The sequence below is a fragment of the Hypanus sabinus genome, chromosome 1 (genome assembly GCF_030144855.1).
Source record: "Hypanus sabinus isolate sHypSab1 chromosome 1, sHypSab1.hap1, whole genome shotgun sequence".
In the NCBI taxonomy this organism is placed as follows: Eukaryota; Metazoa; Chordata; class Chondrichthyes; order Myliobatiformes; family Dasyatidae; genus Hypanus; species Hypanus sabinus.
The window spans coordinates 152246443-152266273 of record NC_082706.1 but is presented as its reverse complement, the minus strand read 5'-3'; the positions used below and the strand labels follow the sequence as shown (position 1 = coordinate 152266273).

Sequence of the window (19831 nt, the reverse complement as noted above, 5' to 3'; positions counted from 1 at the left end):
ATCGTGCTTGGTAAATATACTTGACATCTGAAGAACAGAATTGGTAAGATGCAATGTTTATGTTCTTTTCTTTAAGATTTTTCTGTTATTGAAAGTGATTATAAACACAATATGTACCTATGAGAACCATAATGGAAAATACAGATTTGTTATCTTCTCATGTATTTTATGCAACAAACATATTTAATTTTCTTGTAATAGGATATAAACTACTTTATTCATTTTAAAGTGATAACATATCAATAAGATTAACAGGATGCATTCATCCAGCTATAATTCCCAAGTTAGCATGGAAAATGATTTGCAACTGAGATTGAACAGAGTAAATATGTTGTGGCAATTTTAAGTTTTCTTAAATGTCACGTCTATTGCAATAAAAGTAAACTGATAGCTGGCGTATATTACGCAACAAATTTTTATGTTACCCTGGTTAAAATGTATCTACATAAACGAGATTAAATCCCACTGTGATAATGTTCATGAAAAAGAATAGTGTGTTGAATATATTTAGTGTGTATCCTGTGAGTTTTATCCTGAAAAATAGAAGAAATAAAATCTGAACTATAATTTAAATGTGTTACCAGCTAATATAATAACCCATGGTTTACAGGTATTCAATTCCTAGAATATTAACAGTAAATTGTTTATCAATATTATTGCTCAAGTTTTCACATGATCTTATTTTGTTTTTTGCATGAATTATAAAGATTTGTACCTTAAACAATTAAAACAACTTTAGTCTCTTCAGTGTATGTAGATGTTTAAACAGTTAGCAAATGCATAACTCCCAGCATTAATCAGAGTTTCTGAACTACTCTGTCAAGCAGAGGAAACAAACTATAAGATTGTTGTCTTATTTGAACAAAAGATGAAATGGCATGCATTTCGATTGTACGCTTCTCTGTCCCCAGTGAAATCAGATGAGCTGCAGACAATCAAGAAGGAACTGACCCAAATCAAAAACAAAATTGACTTCTTGCTGGGAAGACTGGAGAAGATTGAGAAACAACAAAAGGCAGATGCCGGTGGGTAGAAATAAGCACCAGTAACAGACAAGTCATCCTGGGATAAATTAAGCCACCACAGAGTCATCAGTCACTTTGACATATCAGGAAAGATACATGGCCCAAAGTGATTTTCTTTATATAACAAGTTCTTAAAATTTTATTGTAACGTAATAGTTACCTTAAATCACACTGTTCCAACAAATGAAGCCTAAAACTGAGAAGACTGTCGGTCTTGCTCTATTTTAAAAGTACTTACGGGAATAAGGGGAACATTATTGTAATTTAAATTGTAAGTGATCTGAGCTAGAGGGTTCTGGGTAAATTCATAAATGTCACTTTTTGAATATTTAATGGTTAGTTTCTGATTTAAATAAAAACAAATTACTTCACCAGCGGGAAAAATGACATAAATTGCTCTATGGAGATACTGGTTTTCATAGACCCGGCAGGGAATGAAATTAGAGCCACAGCAATGGTGTTTAATCTTAAACTTTCTCTTACTGAATATTTTTCATGCATCCCTGGAAATGTAATTGGAGGGGAAAGGAGCTAGGATTAGGACATTCATGTGGTGAATCTATACATCAGGGATTGAAATACTAAGACATTTGATATCCAAGTCCTTCCACACATTTGTATTTTCATCTTAATTTCATAATACTGAAACTTGTTGCATTATGGTTCAGTCTCCAAATTAGATATTTTAGTGTAATGAACATTGTACCCTTCCAGGTACCACAATGCTTATACTTGATTGTTTTATTTCATAAGAATATGTATAAAACCATGATATGTTACAAAAATAACTTTTTCTCATGTATAAAACTTAAGTGATGAGAAATAAACTCTACTGCCACAATGAGGCCACATTCAGGTTGGAGGAGCAACACCTTATATTCCATCTGGATAGAATCCAAACAGATGGCATGAACCTCGATTTCTCAAACTTTTGGTAATTTCTCCCCTCCCAAGCCTTTCCCATTCCCATGTCCCTCTCTTACCTTATCTCCTTACCTGCCCAGCACCTTCCCCTGGTGCTCCCCCTTCCTTTTCTTCCATAGATTCCCCCTTCTCCAGCCAATTATCACTTTTACCAATCAACTTACATCGAACATAGAAAAGTTACAGCTTAATACAGGCTCTTCGGCCCACAACGTTGTGCCAAACATGTACTTACTTTAGAAATTATCTCAGGTTACCCATAGCCTTCTATATTTCTATGCTCCATGCACCTATCCGGGAGCCTCTTAAAAGATCTTATTGTGTCCGCCTCCACCACCGTTGCCGGCAGCCCATTCCACACAATCACCACTCTCTGAGTAAAAAACTTACCCCTGACATCTCCTCTGTATCTACTCCCCAGCACCTTAAACCTGTGTCCTGTTGTGCAACCAGTTCAGCCCTGTGAAAAAGCCTCTGACTATCCACTCGAGCAATGCCTCTCATCATCTTTTACAACTCTATCTGGTCACCTCTCATCCTCCACTGCTCCAAGGAGAAATGGCTGAGTTCACTCAACCTATTCTAATAAGACATGCTCACCAATCCAGGTAACATCCTTGTAAATCTCTTCTGCACCCTTTTTATAGTTCCCACATCCTTCCTCAAGTGAGGTGATCAGAACTGAGCACAGTACTCCAAGTGGGGTCTGACCAGGGTCCTATACAGCTGCAACATTACCTCTCAGCTCTTGAAGTCAGTCCCACGATTGATGAAGGCCAGTGTTCCATTTGTCTTCTTAACCACACAGTCAATCTGCGCAGCAGCTTTGTGTGTCCTATGGACTCGGACCCCAAGATCCCTCTGATCACCCACACTGCCAAGAGTCTTACCCTTAATACTATATTCTGCCATCATATTTGACCTACCAAAATGAACCACCTCACACTTATCTGGGTTGAACCCCATCCACTGCTTCTCAACCCAGTTTTGCATCCTATCGATGTCCTGCTGTAATATCTGACAGCCCTCCACACTATCCACAACACCACCAGCCTTTGTGTCATCAGCAAATTTATTAACCCATCCCTCCACTTCTTCATCCAGGTCATTTATAAAAATCACAAAGAGAAGAAGTCCCAGAAGAGGTCCCTGAGGCACTTCACTGGTCACCAACCTCCATGCAGAATATGACCCATCTACAACCTTCTGTGCCTTCTGTGTGCAAGTCAGTTCTAGGTCCACAAAGCAATGTCCCCTTGGATCCCATGCCTCCTTACTTTCTCAATAAACCTTGCATGGGGTACCTTATCAAATGCCTTGCTGAAATCCATATACACTATACCTACTGCTCTACCTTCATTAATGTGTTTAGTCACATCCTCAAAGAATTCAATCAGGCTCATAAGGCATGACCTGCCTTTGACAAAGCCATGCTGACTATTCCTAATCATATTATGCCTCTCTAAATGTTCATAAATCGTACCTCTCACGATCTACTCCATCAACTTACCAACCGCTGCAGTAAGACTCACTGGTCTATAATTTCTTGGGCTACCTCTACTCCCTTTCTTGAATAAGGGAACAACATCTGCAACCCTCCATTCCTCTTGAACCTCTCCTGTCCCCATTGATGATGCAAAGATCATTGCCAGAGGTTCAGCAATCTCCTCCCTTGCCTCCCACTGTGGCCTAGGGTATATCTTGTCCAGTCCTAGTGACATATCCAACTTGGTGCTTTCCAAAAGCTCAAGCACATCCTCTTTCTTAATGTCTATATGCTCAAGCTTTTCAGTCCACTATAAGTCATCCCTACAATCGCCAAGATCCTTTTCCTCAGCCTTAATGAACCTCCCTGCCAGGATATTGGTCCCACTTGGATTCAATTGCAACCCATCCTTTTTGTACAGGTTATGCCTGCCCGAAAAGAGGTCCCAGTGATCCAGAAATCTGAATCCCTGCCCCCGCTCCAATCCCTCAACCACACATTTATCCTTCATCTCACTCTATTCCTTTACTCTCTGCTGTGTGACACAGGAAGTAATCCCAAGGTTACAACCTTTGAGGTCCTGCTTCTCAGCTTCTTTCCTAACTCCCTGTAGACTGTTTTCAGGACCTTCCCTGCTCTTTCCTTCATCCTTCCCCCCTCCTGGTTTCAACTATCATCTACTACCTTGTATTTCTTCCTCGCTCCCCGACCTTCTTACTCTGACCGCATCTTTCTTCTCCAGTCCTGATGAAGAGTCTCAGCCCAAAACATACCCTGTTTACTTTTATCCATAGATGTTTCCTGGCCTGCTGAGTTCCTCCAGCATTTTTTGGATTTCCAGCATCTGCAGATGTTTTCTTTTTTGTGATTATTATACTTATAGTGTAACCAGTAATTTTCCTGCCCTTTATGTTATCGTGGAATAAAACCAAATAATAGATTCTGCACGAAATCCCAATCTTCATATTCCCCTAGTCAAAAAAAGTGATACAGTTAAATTATTTTTGTTGTCCTGTGTGGAATGTATGAGCAATTTGAAGTCAATGTTGTTAAAATTTGCATTCTCAGCATTTTTCTCTGAGTGTCATCTTGTGCTTTGAAAATATCTTTGACATTTTTCTTTGCTTTATTTTGTTTAGATAGTGGGAATGCATGCTTTCATGGCTCTGTCACTTCTGCGTACCTTGTTCCTACTATCTAATTCAAGACTAACGGAGCCGATTATAACTCATTGCATTGAATAGTTGGTCAGTGGACAACCATCTGGCCAATCCAGCAATGGGGCCAACTGGTTGAGTACAAGGGCCTGGCACATTACTATTCTGTTGATAAAGTTGCACACCTTGACAAGCTCCTTATGGAAGAGGCAGCTCCGAGACAGATGGCAGCTGATTGTGGAAGCTGGATGGTAGTTGGGAAGTACCCTCAATTACTGTGATCTGTGACATTCTGAATCCCTTTCACCCCACTTTCTTCAAAAGATACTTCTGTATTTATGCAGGGTTAAGTCACAGTGACCAGTTCTGGTTTACCTCAAGTGCGGCTGGATTGACAATATAAACAATATTCCCTCAAAAATGTATTGGCATTCTATCAAATCCAAAAAAATTCCGTGTGCATTTAATGATGAGCCATCTGTCTGGTTCTGGCAGATACACCTGTTTTACTCACTGGAAGGCTCTGGGAAGTTTAAGTGGGTGAGAACTACAAGGGAATTAAAAACTGTGCAGATTAGCTAGTTTAAGAGTGCTGCTAATCATTGAACCAGAAAAGTCAAGATATAATTCTCAACAATTTTAATGCTACTAAAGTAATCTTTTCATCATGATTGCCATATTAACTCAACCCCAGAATGCAGTTTAAATTGGCACTTCTACAATATAGCCAATAAATATCAGCTTTGATTCCTTCAGGTTTTATAATTTAGTTTTCAATATTTTATGAGTGTTTTAGAACAAATAATTGATAAAGCTGCTGATGTCTCTTCAAGAACATTCAATAGGTAATATACAGCACTATAGGGATTGGGTCTCTTACTGAAGATTGTTTATTTCTGATTTTATCTTCGTGACTAGTCATTTTTACTGCAAAGGTTTTGTTACCATTCATGATTCAAGATTCAAGATTGTTTAACGTCATTTCCAGTATTAAATGGCAAAGGGGAATGAAAAAATTGTTACAACAGATCTGATTCAGCTCAAAAAAAGAACACAATAAAGAACACATTAATTAAAAAAACACAATAAGGTAAAGAACATGTACAATGTACAGTGTATGTTAATCAAAATGGGGCTTCTTTGTTCTGTTAAGAGTAGGAATGCTTCTTTGTATGATGTGCTTTCTCTCGCAGTTGTTTAGCTTTAGACTTGCTGATATCAGGATTGTATTCATTTGTTGACCAATGGGGAATGATATTTTGTCTTGTGGGTCTGGGAGCTTGGGGGTTTTTGCGGTCTTTTCAGGGGAGTCGGGAAGAAGACGCCGAGGAAGGTGGACATGCGCCGCACTGCTCGGTCGACCACCCGGGTGGTCCCAGGTGCGAGGACGTGGAGGTCGGAGGAAAGTGACGAGGGGTCAAATGGTTCGATGGTTGAGCTCCAACGATGTGCACTAAACTGACTGAACTTTGATAAGTTGGCGCCTTTTACTTTATTTTCTTTTCCTTCATGTATCTTGTATTGCATAGTACTCTTTTAGTTTTAGTAAAATCTTTAAAGTGTATTCCATAACGGTATCTGGTGTGAGTTTGATAAGGTGTGTGTGCGCGCGCAGCATAAACTTGATTCTCACAGCACCTGCATGTATGGGAGATGGGGTTGGTGAGTGGCTGGATCTCCTTTTCCCCTAAACATATACCAGCCTGTTGGGTAAGTGTTACATTTGTGGGGGCTCATCCGAGATTGGATTGTCAGGTGCTGTGGAATCACACAGGTAGCAGAGTGGAGATGGACAGAGATAAGATTGTTAGCTGGTGTGAGTTGGAAGGTGTACCAGTGCAGTATGCCTGTGTAGTGAGCGGGGTGGATTTTTGAGTTTCGGGAGACGCGTTAGTGCGGGGGTTACGTTCGGTAAAAGGTATTGGGCAGGTCGAATTGGTAGCTAGGCGGTGTGGTAAAGAGGTAGAGTTTAGTTGGGTGTTGGTTCGTACGAGTGCTGACGTCATGACGTTGGAACGGCCAGCGATGGTCAATGTTTCGAGGGAGGCAGGGCTGTGGGGGCTCCACACCCTCTCTGAGGATGAGGATGATGAGACACCGGAGGAGGGAGCCATGACTAGGCCCTGCTCCCCAGGGACGGTGGAGGCCTTGGAGCTGGCTGCCGCACTTAACTCCCTGGTGGGGGTGGCCGAGAGGCCACGGCTGAAGCTGGGGGTGTTCTCCGGAGCCAAGCCTACTCCGGACGGGGAGGTGGACTATGAGACCTGGATCAAGCATACGTCTTTGATGTTGGAGGAGTAGCCAGGCTCGGAGGAGGAGAAGAGGCAGCGATTGGTAGGAAGTTTGAGGGGTTCGACAGCCAAAACAGTCTGGGAGTTGAAAGATGAAAAGCCTGGGGCTTCAGTGGAGGAATGCATAGAAGTTTTTCAGGGAGTGTTTGGGTTGAACCCTGGCTGCTTTTAGCAGAGTTTCAATGCCTGGAACAATGGAGAGGGAAAAAGCTCTCCGAGTACATATTTCGGATGGAGGGGATGCTCTCGGGGCTGCGGCGCCGGGGGGTAGTGAAGGCGCCTGACGTGGCTGGCGTGAGGATGAGTCAGATATTCAGTGGCTCTTTGGAGGAGGACGAGGTGGCATGGACTATCCGGCAGGCTTATAGAAAGGGCCCCCCTCTATCATTCAGGCAACTGATTAGAGAGGTGCGGGAGGAAGAGAGAGCGTTGGGGCGGAAAAGGGGCTCGGGCCACCAGGAGCAATCCTCAGCGATACAGGAAGTGGTGGCTGGGTGGAGGAATGACAATCCCCAGGGGAGTAGGGACCCCCCTCTGGAGGGGAAGAACAGGGAAGGTACTCACTCCCGGGGGTGGCTCGTGCAGTGGGTTGGGAGTGGGGGCCATCCTGGGAGAGGAGGGACGGTGGGCAGCATTTGCTTTAACTGTGGGAAAAAGGGGCATTTCAGGCGGGACTGTGGACGGCCGAGGGTGTGCTATAGCTGTGGAGAGGAGGGACACTTTCGGTGGGATTGTGAGAGACAAGGAGGGCAAGCCCCCCCCCGGTGACTAAGAAGGGAGAGGTGTCGGGAAACTTAGGAGAGGCTCAGTGAGGGAATGGACTGGACCCTCTGGAGGAACACGTTCCCAGAGATCAGCCAGGGGACCACCGGGTGCCCACGCCTCTATTCCAGATGGGCTGGTAGATCCCCATGCCAGTGTGTGTCTATGGATAGAGGGAGTTTACGCAAAAGCCATTCTTGATACGGGATCGCAGGTGACCTTATTGTACCGGTCATTCTACAACCAATATCTAAAGCATTTGCCCGTAACCCCATTTGACAGATTTGGGGTGTGAGCAAGGGTGATTACCCGTACGATGGGTACCTATCGGTGAGATTGGAGTTCTCGGAGGGCGATGTGGGAGTGTCCGAAGCTATTGAGATATTGGTGTTGGTGTGTCCTGACCCGGTGGAAACTGGTGGTGCTGCCCTCCTGGTGGGGACTAACCCCCGTTGTGCGACGGCTCCTGGGAGCTTGTAAGGAGAAGGGGGCGAGGAACACTTTCTGGAGACCCTCTCAGTGCATCCAGTGTTTCCAGCGGTATTCAAAGGAGGGGTTGCCCCACAAGGGTTGGACCCGGAGTGTAAACAAGGGACGGTGTGGTGTACGCAGGCAAGGCCCAAGGTGATCCGACCAGGGGAGGTAGCATTTGTGATGGGGACCCCCAGATTCCCCGGGGTGCCGATGGGCGAAGCCCTGTTGGTAGACGCCCCAGACGATCTTGAAGGGGAAACACGATTTCTGGCGGGGGCGCTGGTGAGGCCCGAAGTGCAGAGACCAGGGGTGGTACATGCGAGGCATATAGCCATAAGTGTCAGGAACACTACAGCAAGAGAAATCACCTTTAAAAGGGGAATGCCGCTGGCACATCTGTTCCCGGGGACGGTAATGTCTAGCGCACCAGTGAGGACCCCTAACAGGGAGGGGTTGGAGCATCGAGGGGAACTGACCACTGAAGCCTTTAACTTCGGGGATTCTCCTGTGTCGCCGGAGTGGAAATGCAGGCTGGTGGAGAAGATGCTGAAGATGGAAGCTGTTTTTTCTCCAGGCAAGTTTGATGTGGGCTGCTCCAAAAGCACTCGCCACACCATCCGGGTGACGGAGGACACCCCGTTCCGAGAGAGATCCCAGTGGCTGGCCCCAGCAGATGTTAAAGGTGTGCAGCAGCACTTGTGCAAGTTAAAGGAAGCTGCAATCATAGCTGAGTCCCGAAGTCCCTATGCGTCCCCAATAGTGGTGGCACGGAAGAAGAATGAGAGGGTGCGCATGTGTCTGGACTATAGGACTTTGAATCAGCAAACTGTCTCTGACCAGTATATTGTCCCGAGGGTCGAAGACACGCTGGCCTGCCTGAGTGGAGTGAAGTGGTTCAGTGTGCTGGACTTGAGTAGTGAATGTTACCAGATCCTGATGAGTGAGGGTAATAAAGAGAAAACGGCCTTTATCTGCCCACTGGGGTTCTTTCAGTTCAAACGAATGCCCCAAGGCATATCGCAGCCACCTTCCAGAGGCTCATGTAGAAAACTATGAATCTGCTGGAGGTGCTAGTGTACCTGGACAATTTGATAGTGTTTGGATCGACTTTGGAGGAACATGAAGAGCGGCTGTTAAAGGTATTAAGCCGGCTTAAGGAGGAACGGCTGAAGCTTTCCCTGGACAAATGCCAGTTCTGCAAGTCATCAGTCAGCTACGTTGGCCATATCATTTCGCAAGAAGGAGTGGCTACTGATCTAACCAAGATAGAGGCCATGACCACCTGGCCGAGACCCCAGAAAGTGAGCGCTCTGCGCTCATTTTTGCAGTTCTGTGGGTATTATCGCCAATTTGTGAAAGGATACGCTAAAATGTGTCACCGGTTGACTCAGCTGTTGTGTGGCTATCCACCTGTGGGGAAGAAAAGGAAGGGGGACCGGAGACAAGACGCTGGAGGATACTGGAACCCGGCGGAACTTTTCGGCTCAAGATGGGATGATCGATGTGAAGAGGCGTTCCAATCTTTGAAAAGGGTGCTGACCCTGGCCCCGGTGTTGGCTTTTGCTGATCCCCAAAAGCCATATGTGCTGCACACCGATGCCAGCCGAGAGGGTCTCGGGGCTGTTCTCTACCAGGAGCATGGCAAAGCATTGAGACCAGTAGCCTTTGTCAGCTTGTCGCCATCTGAGAGAAACTATCCCACTTACAAGTTGGAGTTCCTGGCGCTGAAGTGGGTGGTGGTGGACAAGCTGAGCAATTACCTGTACGGAGCCAAGTTTGAGGTGAGAACGGATAACAATCCTCTCACTTATATTCTGACTTCAGCTAAACTGGATGCCACAGGACATCAGTGGCTGGCGGCCTTGTTGGTATATGATTTCAGCCTGAAGTACAGCCCAGGAAGCAGGAATGTCGATGCGGATGCTTTGTCATGTCGGGAGCCGGGGGAACAGGAGAAGGACGAGGAGTGGGAGAGTGTCCCTGCCCCTGGAGTGAAGGCTATGTGTCAGTTTGCTATCACCGTGAAGGCCAAGGGAAGAGGAAGGCTGGAGCGAGCAGTGGACCATTTGGGGGTTTTTGACGACGCCATACCCCTAGCTTACTGTGACCTGACTGCACTGCGGACTAAACAGTTGCCGGAACTGAGTCCGAGGGAAGTGGCAACTGCTCAGCAAAATGACCCGGGCATTGGCACAGTGTGAAGACCGGTCGAGAAGGGGGATGGGGCGTGGGCTGAGAAGGCGAAACACGCTTCAGTGCCTCTGTTATTGAAGGAGTGGTCTCGGTTAAAATTAAAGAACCAAGTCTTGTACCGGGTCACGGCGCCTCCGGACCAACCCCGCCATTGGCAACTGGTCATGCCAGAGAAGTATCGGCAGACTGTATTCCAGGCCTTGCATGATGATTCCAGACACTTGGGGGTGGAAAAGACCCACGGATTACTCAAAGATGGGTTCTACTGGCCCCAGATGAGGGGGGAAGTCGAAGAATACTGTAGGGGATGCAGTCGTTGCATCCGGAGGAAGACCCTGCCAGCGTTGGCGGCTTCACTGTCGCACTTGCAGAGTGCGGGACCTCTGGACCTGGTATGTATGGATTTCCTGTCGATTAAGCCTGACACCAGCAACACCGCGAATGTCTTAGTCATCACTAATCATTACACTCGCTATGCTCAGGCATTTCCCACTAAGGATCAGAAGGCGACGACAGTGGCGAAGGTGTTTTGGGAGAAGTACTTTGTTCATTACGGCCTTCCCAGACGGATCCATAGTGATCAGGGGCAGGACTTTGAGAGCCGCTTTATCCTTGACTTACTGACTATGTTTGGGATTGAGAAATCCAGGACTACCCCTTATCACACACAGAGTGATCCTCAACCTGAGAGATTTAACAGGACCCTGTTGGATGTGCTCGGGACGCTGGAGACTGGGCAGAAAAATAAGTGGAGTCGTCATATTGGACAATTGGTTCATTGATACAATTGTACTCGAAATGATGCCCTATTATCTAATGTTCGGGCGGGAAGCGAAGTTGCCCATTGACTTGTGTTTTGGGGCTGAAGTGGGTGAATTACCCGGGAAGCCCTATCTAAAGTATGTGTCCAATATGAAGAGGGAGTTACAGAGGGCGTACGAATTGGCCGAGGCGGCGGCTACCAAACAAAATCAGAGGAATAAGAGGAGATATGATCAAAAGGTGAAGTTTGCTCAATTATTGATGGGTGACCGGGTCCTTTTACGGAATTTGGGACTCCCCGGTAAGCACAAGTTGGCAGATCGATGGGCGGCCACCCCCTACATGGTAGAGAGCCAGATGCCGAATCTACCGGTTTTCCGGGTGAAACCCGAGGATGAGAATGGGCCTATCAAGGTACTCCATCGGAATCTCCTGCTGCCACTGGGTCAAGCGATGCAGGTGGACAAGGAGCCAGAGTGGGAGGCTGTGCCTAGTACAAGGACTCTGCGAGGGCGCGGAGCGAGAGAAGAGGCTGCTGCTGAAGAGCCGGGACGGCTTCTTAACCCGGGAATGGATACTGATTTGGAAGATGACGACTCAGATGAGTGGCCCCTGTTCCCATTCGCTGGCTCTCCAGTACCAGAAGAGGAGGCTCCTGGCCCTTCCCATACTGAGTTGGGCGAGAGGAGGGAAGGTGTTGATGGTCATATGGAGAGGCAGCCAGCATTGGGGGGAGAGAGGGTGGAACCTGAACGTGAGCCAGAGGGTTCTCAGGTGAGGGGGGAACCCCGTGAGAGAGGGAGTGAGGGTCTGACAGGTAGACCTGGCGTGTCCGAGGCAGAGAGTTCGCAGGTGAAGAGGGAGCCCAGTGAGGGGGAGGATGAGGGTCCGACAGGAATGTCCCCCACGGGGTCTGATGCTGAAGGGTCGGCAGAAGGGGTATGAAGATCTCAGAGAAGTAGGCTGCCCCTGGAACAGTTGACATATGTGGTGTCAGGAGAACCGAGTGTGATTTCTACTGCTCTGGGTAGTTATATCGCTGCTTTCTGCACCTGGGTTGGGTGTCGTGTGTTGCAAGAAGCCTTGGGGAACTCTGGTAATGTCATGAGGGCATGACATTTGCTGGTGGGGAGAGAATGTACAATGTACTGTGTATGCTAATCAAAAAGACTTCTTTGTTCTGTTAAGAGTAGGAATGCTTCTTTGTATGATGTGCTTTCTCTCGCAGTTGTTTAGCTTTGGACTTGCTGATATCGGGATTGTATTCATTTGTTGACCAATGGGGAATGTTATTTTGTCTTGTGGGTCTGGGAGCTTGGGGGTTTTTGCGGTCTTTTCAGGGGAGGCGGGAAGGAGCCGCCGAGGAAGGTGGACATGCGCCGCACTGCTCGGTCGACCACCCGGGTGGTCCCAGGTGCGAGGACGTGGAGGTCAGAGGAAAGTGACGAGGGGTCGCATGGTTCGATGGTTGAGCTCCAACGATGTACACTAAACTGACTGAACTTTGATAAGTTGGCGCCTTTTACTTTATTTTCTTTTCCTTCATATATATTGTATTGCATAGTATTCTTTTAGTTTTAGTAAAATTATTAAAGTGTATTCCACAACGGTATCTGGTGTGAGTTTGAGAAGGTGTGTGTACGCACGGCATAAACTTGATTCTCACAGCACCTGCGTGTACGGGAGATGGGATTGGTGAGTGGCTGGATCTCCTTTTCCCCTAGACATATACCACCCTGTTGGGTAAGTGCTACAAACACAATAATAAAAAACACAATAAATATAAATATACAAATCAGTATGTTCACGGGCAGTAAAGTAATTGGAAATAGTCTAACGCGTTCCAGTTACAGTGAAAGACAACTTAAAAGGTCAGATTACCTTGAGAGTAAGAATCTCTATAAAAGTCACTTTATTTTATTTATTGACTTGTTATTTTGGATTTCAAGGATCTTAGTACACTCAGAACTAATGAACTCCTGAATTGCTGAAACACAAGTTTCAAAAGATTGTCAGTGCATTAGGAGGTTTTAATTCACTGACAATGATAATGTGTTTCAGGAGCATATCATACCTTTCTGTCTTTCTTCTGCTCTGTCCATTCATGGTTTAACCATTCTACTTGTCATTCTCAACTCCTGGGATGCCGTTCCCTGACAGCCTTCCTCCAACTGAAAACAGAGTAGGTAATAGAGCAAAAATGTTCTTTAACCAAAAATTAATCTTTCCAATGAAGTAAGCATTTCTGGTTCTATCCTTAAAATGGAAGATGGTTGGGTTCTTGTTGTGGATGTGAAGTGGAACCAAATGAATCTATCCAACTGTGTAAGGTATCTCCTCCGTCAAGCCCACACAGCTTTAGCAATAGTCTGTGTGCAGCTGACTGTACCAGCATCCAGGCATTTCACACAATGATTTCATTATGAAATACCTGATAATGTAGAGTCTAATCACAAACAAGAGAAAGTCTGTAGATGTGGGAATCCAAGCAACACACACACAAAACACTGGAGGAACTCAGCGGGCCAGGCAGCATCTATGGAAAAGAGTAAACAGCTGATGTTTTGGGCCAGGACCTGATGAAAGATCTCAGCCTGAAACATCGACTGTTTACTCTTTTTCAAAAATGCTGCCTGGCCTGCTGAGTTCCTCCAGCATTTTGTGTGTGTTTAACGTAGAGTCTCTTGATTTTACTCAAGATGCAACTTGCAGTGTTTATGAACTAAAGGTTACAAACTTTAAGAGATCTTAATTGAAAACTTGAAATACAGAGGCATAGCACACCCGGGAATTAATGTGGTTTCACCATTTCAATAGGTTCACATATTAGGTGTACATATATGATAAGGTTGTCAGTTCAAATTGAATATTAATTCCTGCCTCCTATTGTTGCATGCCCACAATGCTGCCTTTTCTTCCTCAAAACACCCACCTCACCGTACAACACAATTCCATGCTTCTTATTTGTAAGTAGATTTCTTAGTATTTGCTTGACTGTCTGTCAAAATCGTCTTCTGTCTTCATTATTTTATAGATAATAACCACAATATTTCAAAGCAAATGAAAAGGAAACACTTATTTCAGCATTTCATCACTTCTTTTCAGATTGCTTGGAGCAGGGTCACATCAGCTCCTGCAGAATCCAGGCTGACCCTGGGAGACTGAATTGCCTACACTTTGAGGATATCTTTATACAATTCACAAAATAGGATATCATGACCATTTCTTTTGATATCTGACTGTAACGAAGATTTTAAGGCCAGTTAGAGCTTCATTAAAATAGTGACAGAGACTAGCACTGAGGAAAGAGTGGAGCTTTTTTTATTTCAAAAGAACACCAAAAATGAAGAGGTGTTCTATTAATCGTACTTAAATAATGAGATACTTAGATGTGCGAGAGACCCAAATCCTTGGAACGTTGATAACCAAAGGGCATACCCTCTGAACTCTTTATATGGGATAGAATTCCATATAAGACAAGCTTTTTGCAAACTGACAGATGATTGTGTGAAGCTTTGTGCTTTAGCTTCTTCTCCAACCTTTTACCAGGTGACGTGTGTGGACATTTTGACCCTCAATTTCAAAATGCTTTCCATAAAGAATCACAACAAAAAAAACCCCTGCATTTCTGAATAGTTATTTCCCATCAATTGGATTGAACTGAATTGAATTGACTTTATTTCTTATATCCTTCACATACATGAGGAGCAAAAATCTTAAGTTACGTCTCCATCTAAATATGCAATGTGCAATCAAAGTAATTTATAATAAATAGAATAGTCAATATAACATAGAAATACACTCAGATCAGCGTGAGTTATGGCCTGGTGAAAGAAGCTGCCCTGGAGCCTATTGGTCCTGGCTTTTATGCTGCACTACAGTTTCCGGGATGGTAGCTGCTGGAATAGATTGTAGTTGGGGTGACTCAGGTCCCCAATGATTCTTTGGGCCTTTTTCTCAAACCCGTCTCTGTACATGTCCTGAATCATGGGAAGTTCAAAACTACAGGTGCGCAGACCACGTGAGGTCCTCGGTGATGTGGATGGCAAGGAACTTAAAGCTGTTTACTCTCTCAACCCCGGATCCATTGACGTCAATAGGGGCTAGCCCGTCTCCATTCCTCCTGTAATCCACAGCCAGCTCCTTTGTTTCTGCAACATTGAGGGAGAGGTTGTTTTCCTGACACCACTGTGTCAGAGAGATTGCTTCTTCCGTATAGGCCACTTCATTATTGTTTGAGATAAGGCCAATCAACGTAGTGTCATCGGCAAATTTAATTAGCAGTTTAGAGCTGTGGGTGGTGACACAGTCTTGGGTATACAGGGAGTAAAGGAGGGGACTTGGTACACAGCCCTGAGGGGTACCTGTGTTGAGAGTCAGTGGGGTGGAGGTGAGGGAGCCCACTCTTGCCACCTGCCAGTGATCTGACAGGAAGTCCAGGATCCAGCTGCACAAGCCAAAGAATAACCCAGAGAATTTTACAATCTGAAAAAGAACTTTCTAATGGTTCAATTACTTTTTTTTAAATCCAAGAATAGGAACTGCATCCAGCAAACCTCTATAAAAAAAACTGTGAGGAAATGAATGACCAGAAGATCTATTTTGCCCACTGGTGTTAATTGAGAGAGACACTTAACAGTCACCTCAGGAAGAACTTATCAGGTTATTATCAAATAGTCATGGGTTCACTTGATTTCTCCTGGGTTAGCAGACAAGCCTCTATTTCGAATATCACACAAGAGGCAAGAACAATTAAACTACAGCTCGCGCGATACCTTGTTCAACCCTGACTCTAGTGCTGTCTATGTGAAAGCTAGCATGTCCTCATTGAGACCCCAGAGGTTCCCCTGTCACCCATATCCAAGAGATATGCAAGTGAATAGGTTAACAACAAGGCCCTTGGCGTGTGGGTAAATGGGAGAATCTGGGGAAGGTTCATGGGAACGTATTGTTAGTCAGTGTGGACTTGTTGCACTGAAGAGCCTGTCTGCATGCTGTATAACTCTGTGACCCCATCGGAACATTGTGCCTGAGCAAATTATATCTGCAAGCAACTTAGTCTAAACTAATGCAAATATTAACTTATGTATAAATATAATAGGGTCAGTTTAAATTGGGTTCCCAGTGTTACAATTGTACTTGTATAAATATGTTAGATGCATACAGTCTACTTGAAAGTCTTTAAATTGCTCTGCAATATTTCATGTCATTGTGTTTTTGTAACCTAACCTCTATCTATATTTTTGGCTTCTTTTTTTTCTGTACGATTTTTAGTGTTTCTTCATTCATCCAACCCAGTATTTTCTGTGTTTTCGCCTCTTGCCAAGTCTTTTCAAACTCTTCATGTACAGCATTCTCAATACTTCCCCTCAATCGGTTGTGTTTAGAGCAGCGAAACAATTGTTCAGGCCATCCGCTGGAATATTTTGAAGATCATATTTTTGTATTCTGGTGAAAGGCTTGTGTTTCCTCAATTTTACTTTGAGCTTGAATATTAGTTGGTGGCCTGAGCCACGGTCAGCTCCTGGTTTTGTTTTAGTTGACATCGTCGAGCTTTTTCATCCGCAGATAAAATCCATTTGGTTTCTGTGTAATCCATTGGGAGAGGTCCAAGTGTACAGTCTGCATTTGTGTCATTGGAAAAACGTGTTTGAGTTGAACAAATTGTTGGTTTTGCAGAAGTTGATTAAACATTGTTCAGCATCATTTCTGGTACCCAGTCCATATTTCCCGACTTCTTGACCGTCCTTTCCACTCCCAACATTTGCACTCCAATCTCTCATATCTATCAGTTTATCCTGTTTGCATGTTCCAGCAAGTTCAGCCTGCACTTGCTCATACAACTGATCTATTTAATTTTCCTCTGCATCTGTTGTTGGTGCATATATTTGTACAATGGTTATGCTGATAGGTCTTCATTGTAGACAAATTGAGATTAGGCAATTGCTGGCTGCACTGATTTTCAAGACAGCTTCAGCAAGCTCCTGCAGTACTTGTCATTTCTGGCATAGCATATCCAGTGTTGATGGGATTGAAATTGTCCCGTATCAGTCCACTTCAGCTTGCGGATTCCAAGTAGGTTAATTTGCAAGCATTACATTTCTTCTTTCACCATTTCTAACTTTGCTTGATTCATACTGTGTATGTTCCATGTACCTAACATCAACATATCTTTGCAGCGTCTGATCCTCATTTTGTACACTGGAACATCAGCAATTGAAGGTCCCAAAGGCTTTACTCTGACTGCATTATACATCCTGGCCTTACTCTGGAGGGTCATCTGGGGGTCTCATTTTCCAGCACTATCTCATTGTCAATATGTGTTTTACTGTAGTTGCCTATTGCGTTTTCATGGCAAGATACAGGAGTAGATTGTCAGGCCTTTCCTCTGCTGCCGAGGTGGGTGGTTTGTCTTATTTTGATACCTCAGCTGAGATCTGTCTGTCATGGGAGATCCTGCCCTGCCAATAGATGAGCTACCAATGACTCAGCTCCCAACATCAGTGATGCACACAAGCCCTTGCGGCATGACAAGCCGACAAACCATGTGAGGGGCTTTCCTATCAAGCCCTCTAAACCACTGGTGTGATACATGTTTTATAATTAGCATTCAACTTTGGGTTCTCTGCTGAAACTGCAATTTAATGATTTTTCCTTTTTGTACACAATAAGGGTTAACAATGCACACTTGTGTAATTTTTTATTGTTGAAGGTTGCTGGAGCATTTGCGAATAAATAAGCTTAATGAGGACTCAGCAGATGGCCTTTGTTTTCCCCTGATGCATCAGCTTATGCTGTTCTATCACCAAAGACAAAGCACATTTCTGCAATCATGACTTAGTCTCCAAGGCAAGATAAAGACAGAAAGAGCTTAAGTGCAATTCTGTCTGTCAGGGTATGTGTCTAAGCTGCTCCCATTGCATCTGCCAAGCATATATCAAATGCTTAGAACCAGAATCCAAGGAGTCCATCATCTTACAGCAAAACTCCAAAATAACTGCAGAGTCTTACAATAGAAAAGGATTCCCGTTTCTGAGCCCTCTATGCAATTTGGATACTCTTTCACCGAGCTCCAGACAATATTAACCATATTGGCCAGGAATACAATGAGTATTCTAGCTGAACTTTTGTAAAATTTTGTTTAGACAGCTTCTAGTTCAACTTGTACAAGCATTCAGTGTTATGCAAATGTAAGCTCATGAAATCATTAAAAATCTGCACTACAGCCCATACATTATCACAGCAGCAGATAAAGAAATGCAGCTCCAAATTCTGACAGTGTAGCACCCAATATTGGATGATAATTTATTTCTGGTTAGACAAGTGATGTGTACCATGCACACTTAACACCAGCTAAGTTCTACTCCACATCACTCCACCTGTGATGTTTACAGCTGCAATCGATTGCAAATGATTAATGCAATCAAACTACTGTACTACATAGTGTTTCCATGTGTGCTTGCAGCATGTGAATTCTATAGGGAGTGCTGCACCAGATATAATATTTACATAGAGTCATAGAACACTACAGTAAGGAAACAGGCCCATCAGCCCATCTAGTCCATGCCAGATCCCTTCTACCTGCATCTGGACCATATCCCTCCATGCTGTTCCCATCCATGTACCTATCCAAATTTCCCATAAATGTTGACATTGAACCAACGTCCACCACTTATGCTGGCAGCTCATTCCACACTCCCACTGTCCTCTGAGTGAAAAAATTCTCCCCCATGTTCCCCTTAAATGTTTCATCTTTTTCCCTTGAGTTATGACCCCTCGTTCTAGTCTCACCCAACCTCAGTGGAAAAAAAGTCTGCTTGCATTTACCCTATCTATACCCACAATAGCTTTTTATGTGACATTAATACTGTTCAGGGTTTCAGAGTTCGGAGTTCAATTCCAGCCTCTTCTGTACATTCCTTCCTGTGGGTTTCTTCCTGAAGCTTCAGTTTCCTCTCACAGAACAAAAATATACCACTTAATAGGTTAATTGGATTAGCTAGGGTTAAATCAATGGGTTGCTAGGTGGTGAGGCTTGAAGAAGGGACTGTTCCATGCTGCAGCTCTAAATAAATTCATTTTGTTTACCTCCATCAAATGTCCCCTCATTGTTCTACACTCCAGGGAATGAAGTCCTAACTTAGTTAACCTTTCTCTATAACTCTGATCCTCAAGTCCTGGCAACACCCTTGTAAATTTCCTCTGCACTCTTTAAATCTTATTGATATCTATCCTGTGGGTAGCTGACCAGAGCTGCACACAATACTCCAACTTAAGCCTCAACAATGTCTTATACAACTTCAACATAACATCCCAACTCCTATAGTCAATACATTGATTTTGAAGGCCAGTGTGCTTACCTGCCATCTTTCAATGCATTTTTGTCAGCTGGTCCAGATCTCATTGCAAGTTTTGATAGTCTTCCTCACTGTCCACTGCACACCCAATTTGGATGTCCATAAAATTGCTGATCCAGTTTACCATATTATCATCCAAGTCATTGATATAGGTGACAAACAACATGTCCTTACTTCAGAGAGATCCACTTGTTCTTAGACACAGATGCCTTTAGCATCACTGAGTCTGCACTAACTAGTTATATTAATAACTTTTTATTCTCCCTGCATTCCTATCCACTCCCCCGCATTTACCAACATGCCTGGGGAATTTACAGAGGCCAACTGAGAAACCAACCAGCCCATTTTTAGGCTGTGGGGGAAGCTGGGCCAGAAAGGTAAAACCCATGCAGAATGTGAC

The 19831-nt window shown here is 44.4% G+C and overlaps 1 protein-coding gene across 2 annotated transcripts in view; it reads left to right on the top strand.

Moving 5' to 3' along the window:
• The window catches only part of LOC132399201 (RNA-binding Raly-like protein), a 489585-nt gene that overhangs the window by 455449 nt on the left and 14305 nt on the right, over nt 1-19831 (top strand). For both annotated transcript variants that reach the window (XM_059979344.1, XM_059979353.1), the window contains exon 5: nt 912-1025. In XM_059979344.1, coding sequence (XP_059835327.1) covers nt 912-1025 — 114 coding nt within the window. The remainder of the gene's footprint in view (nt 1-911; nt 1026-19831) is intronic.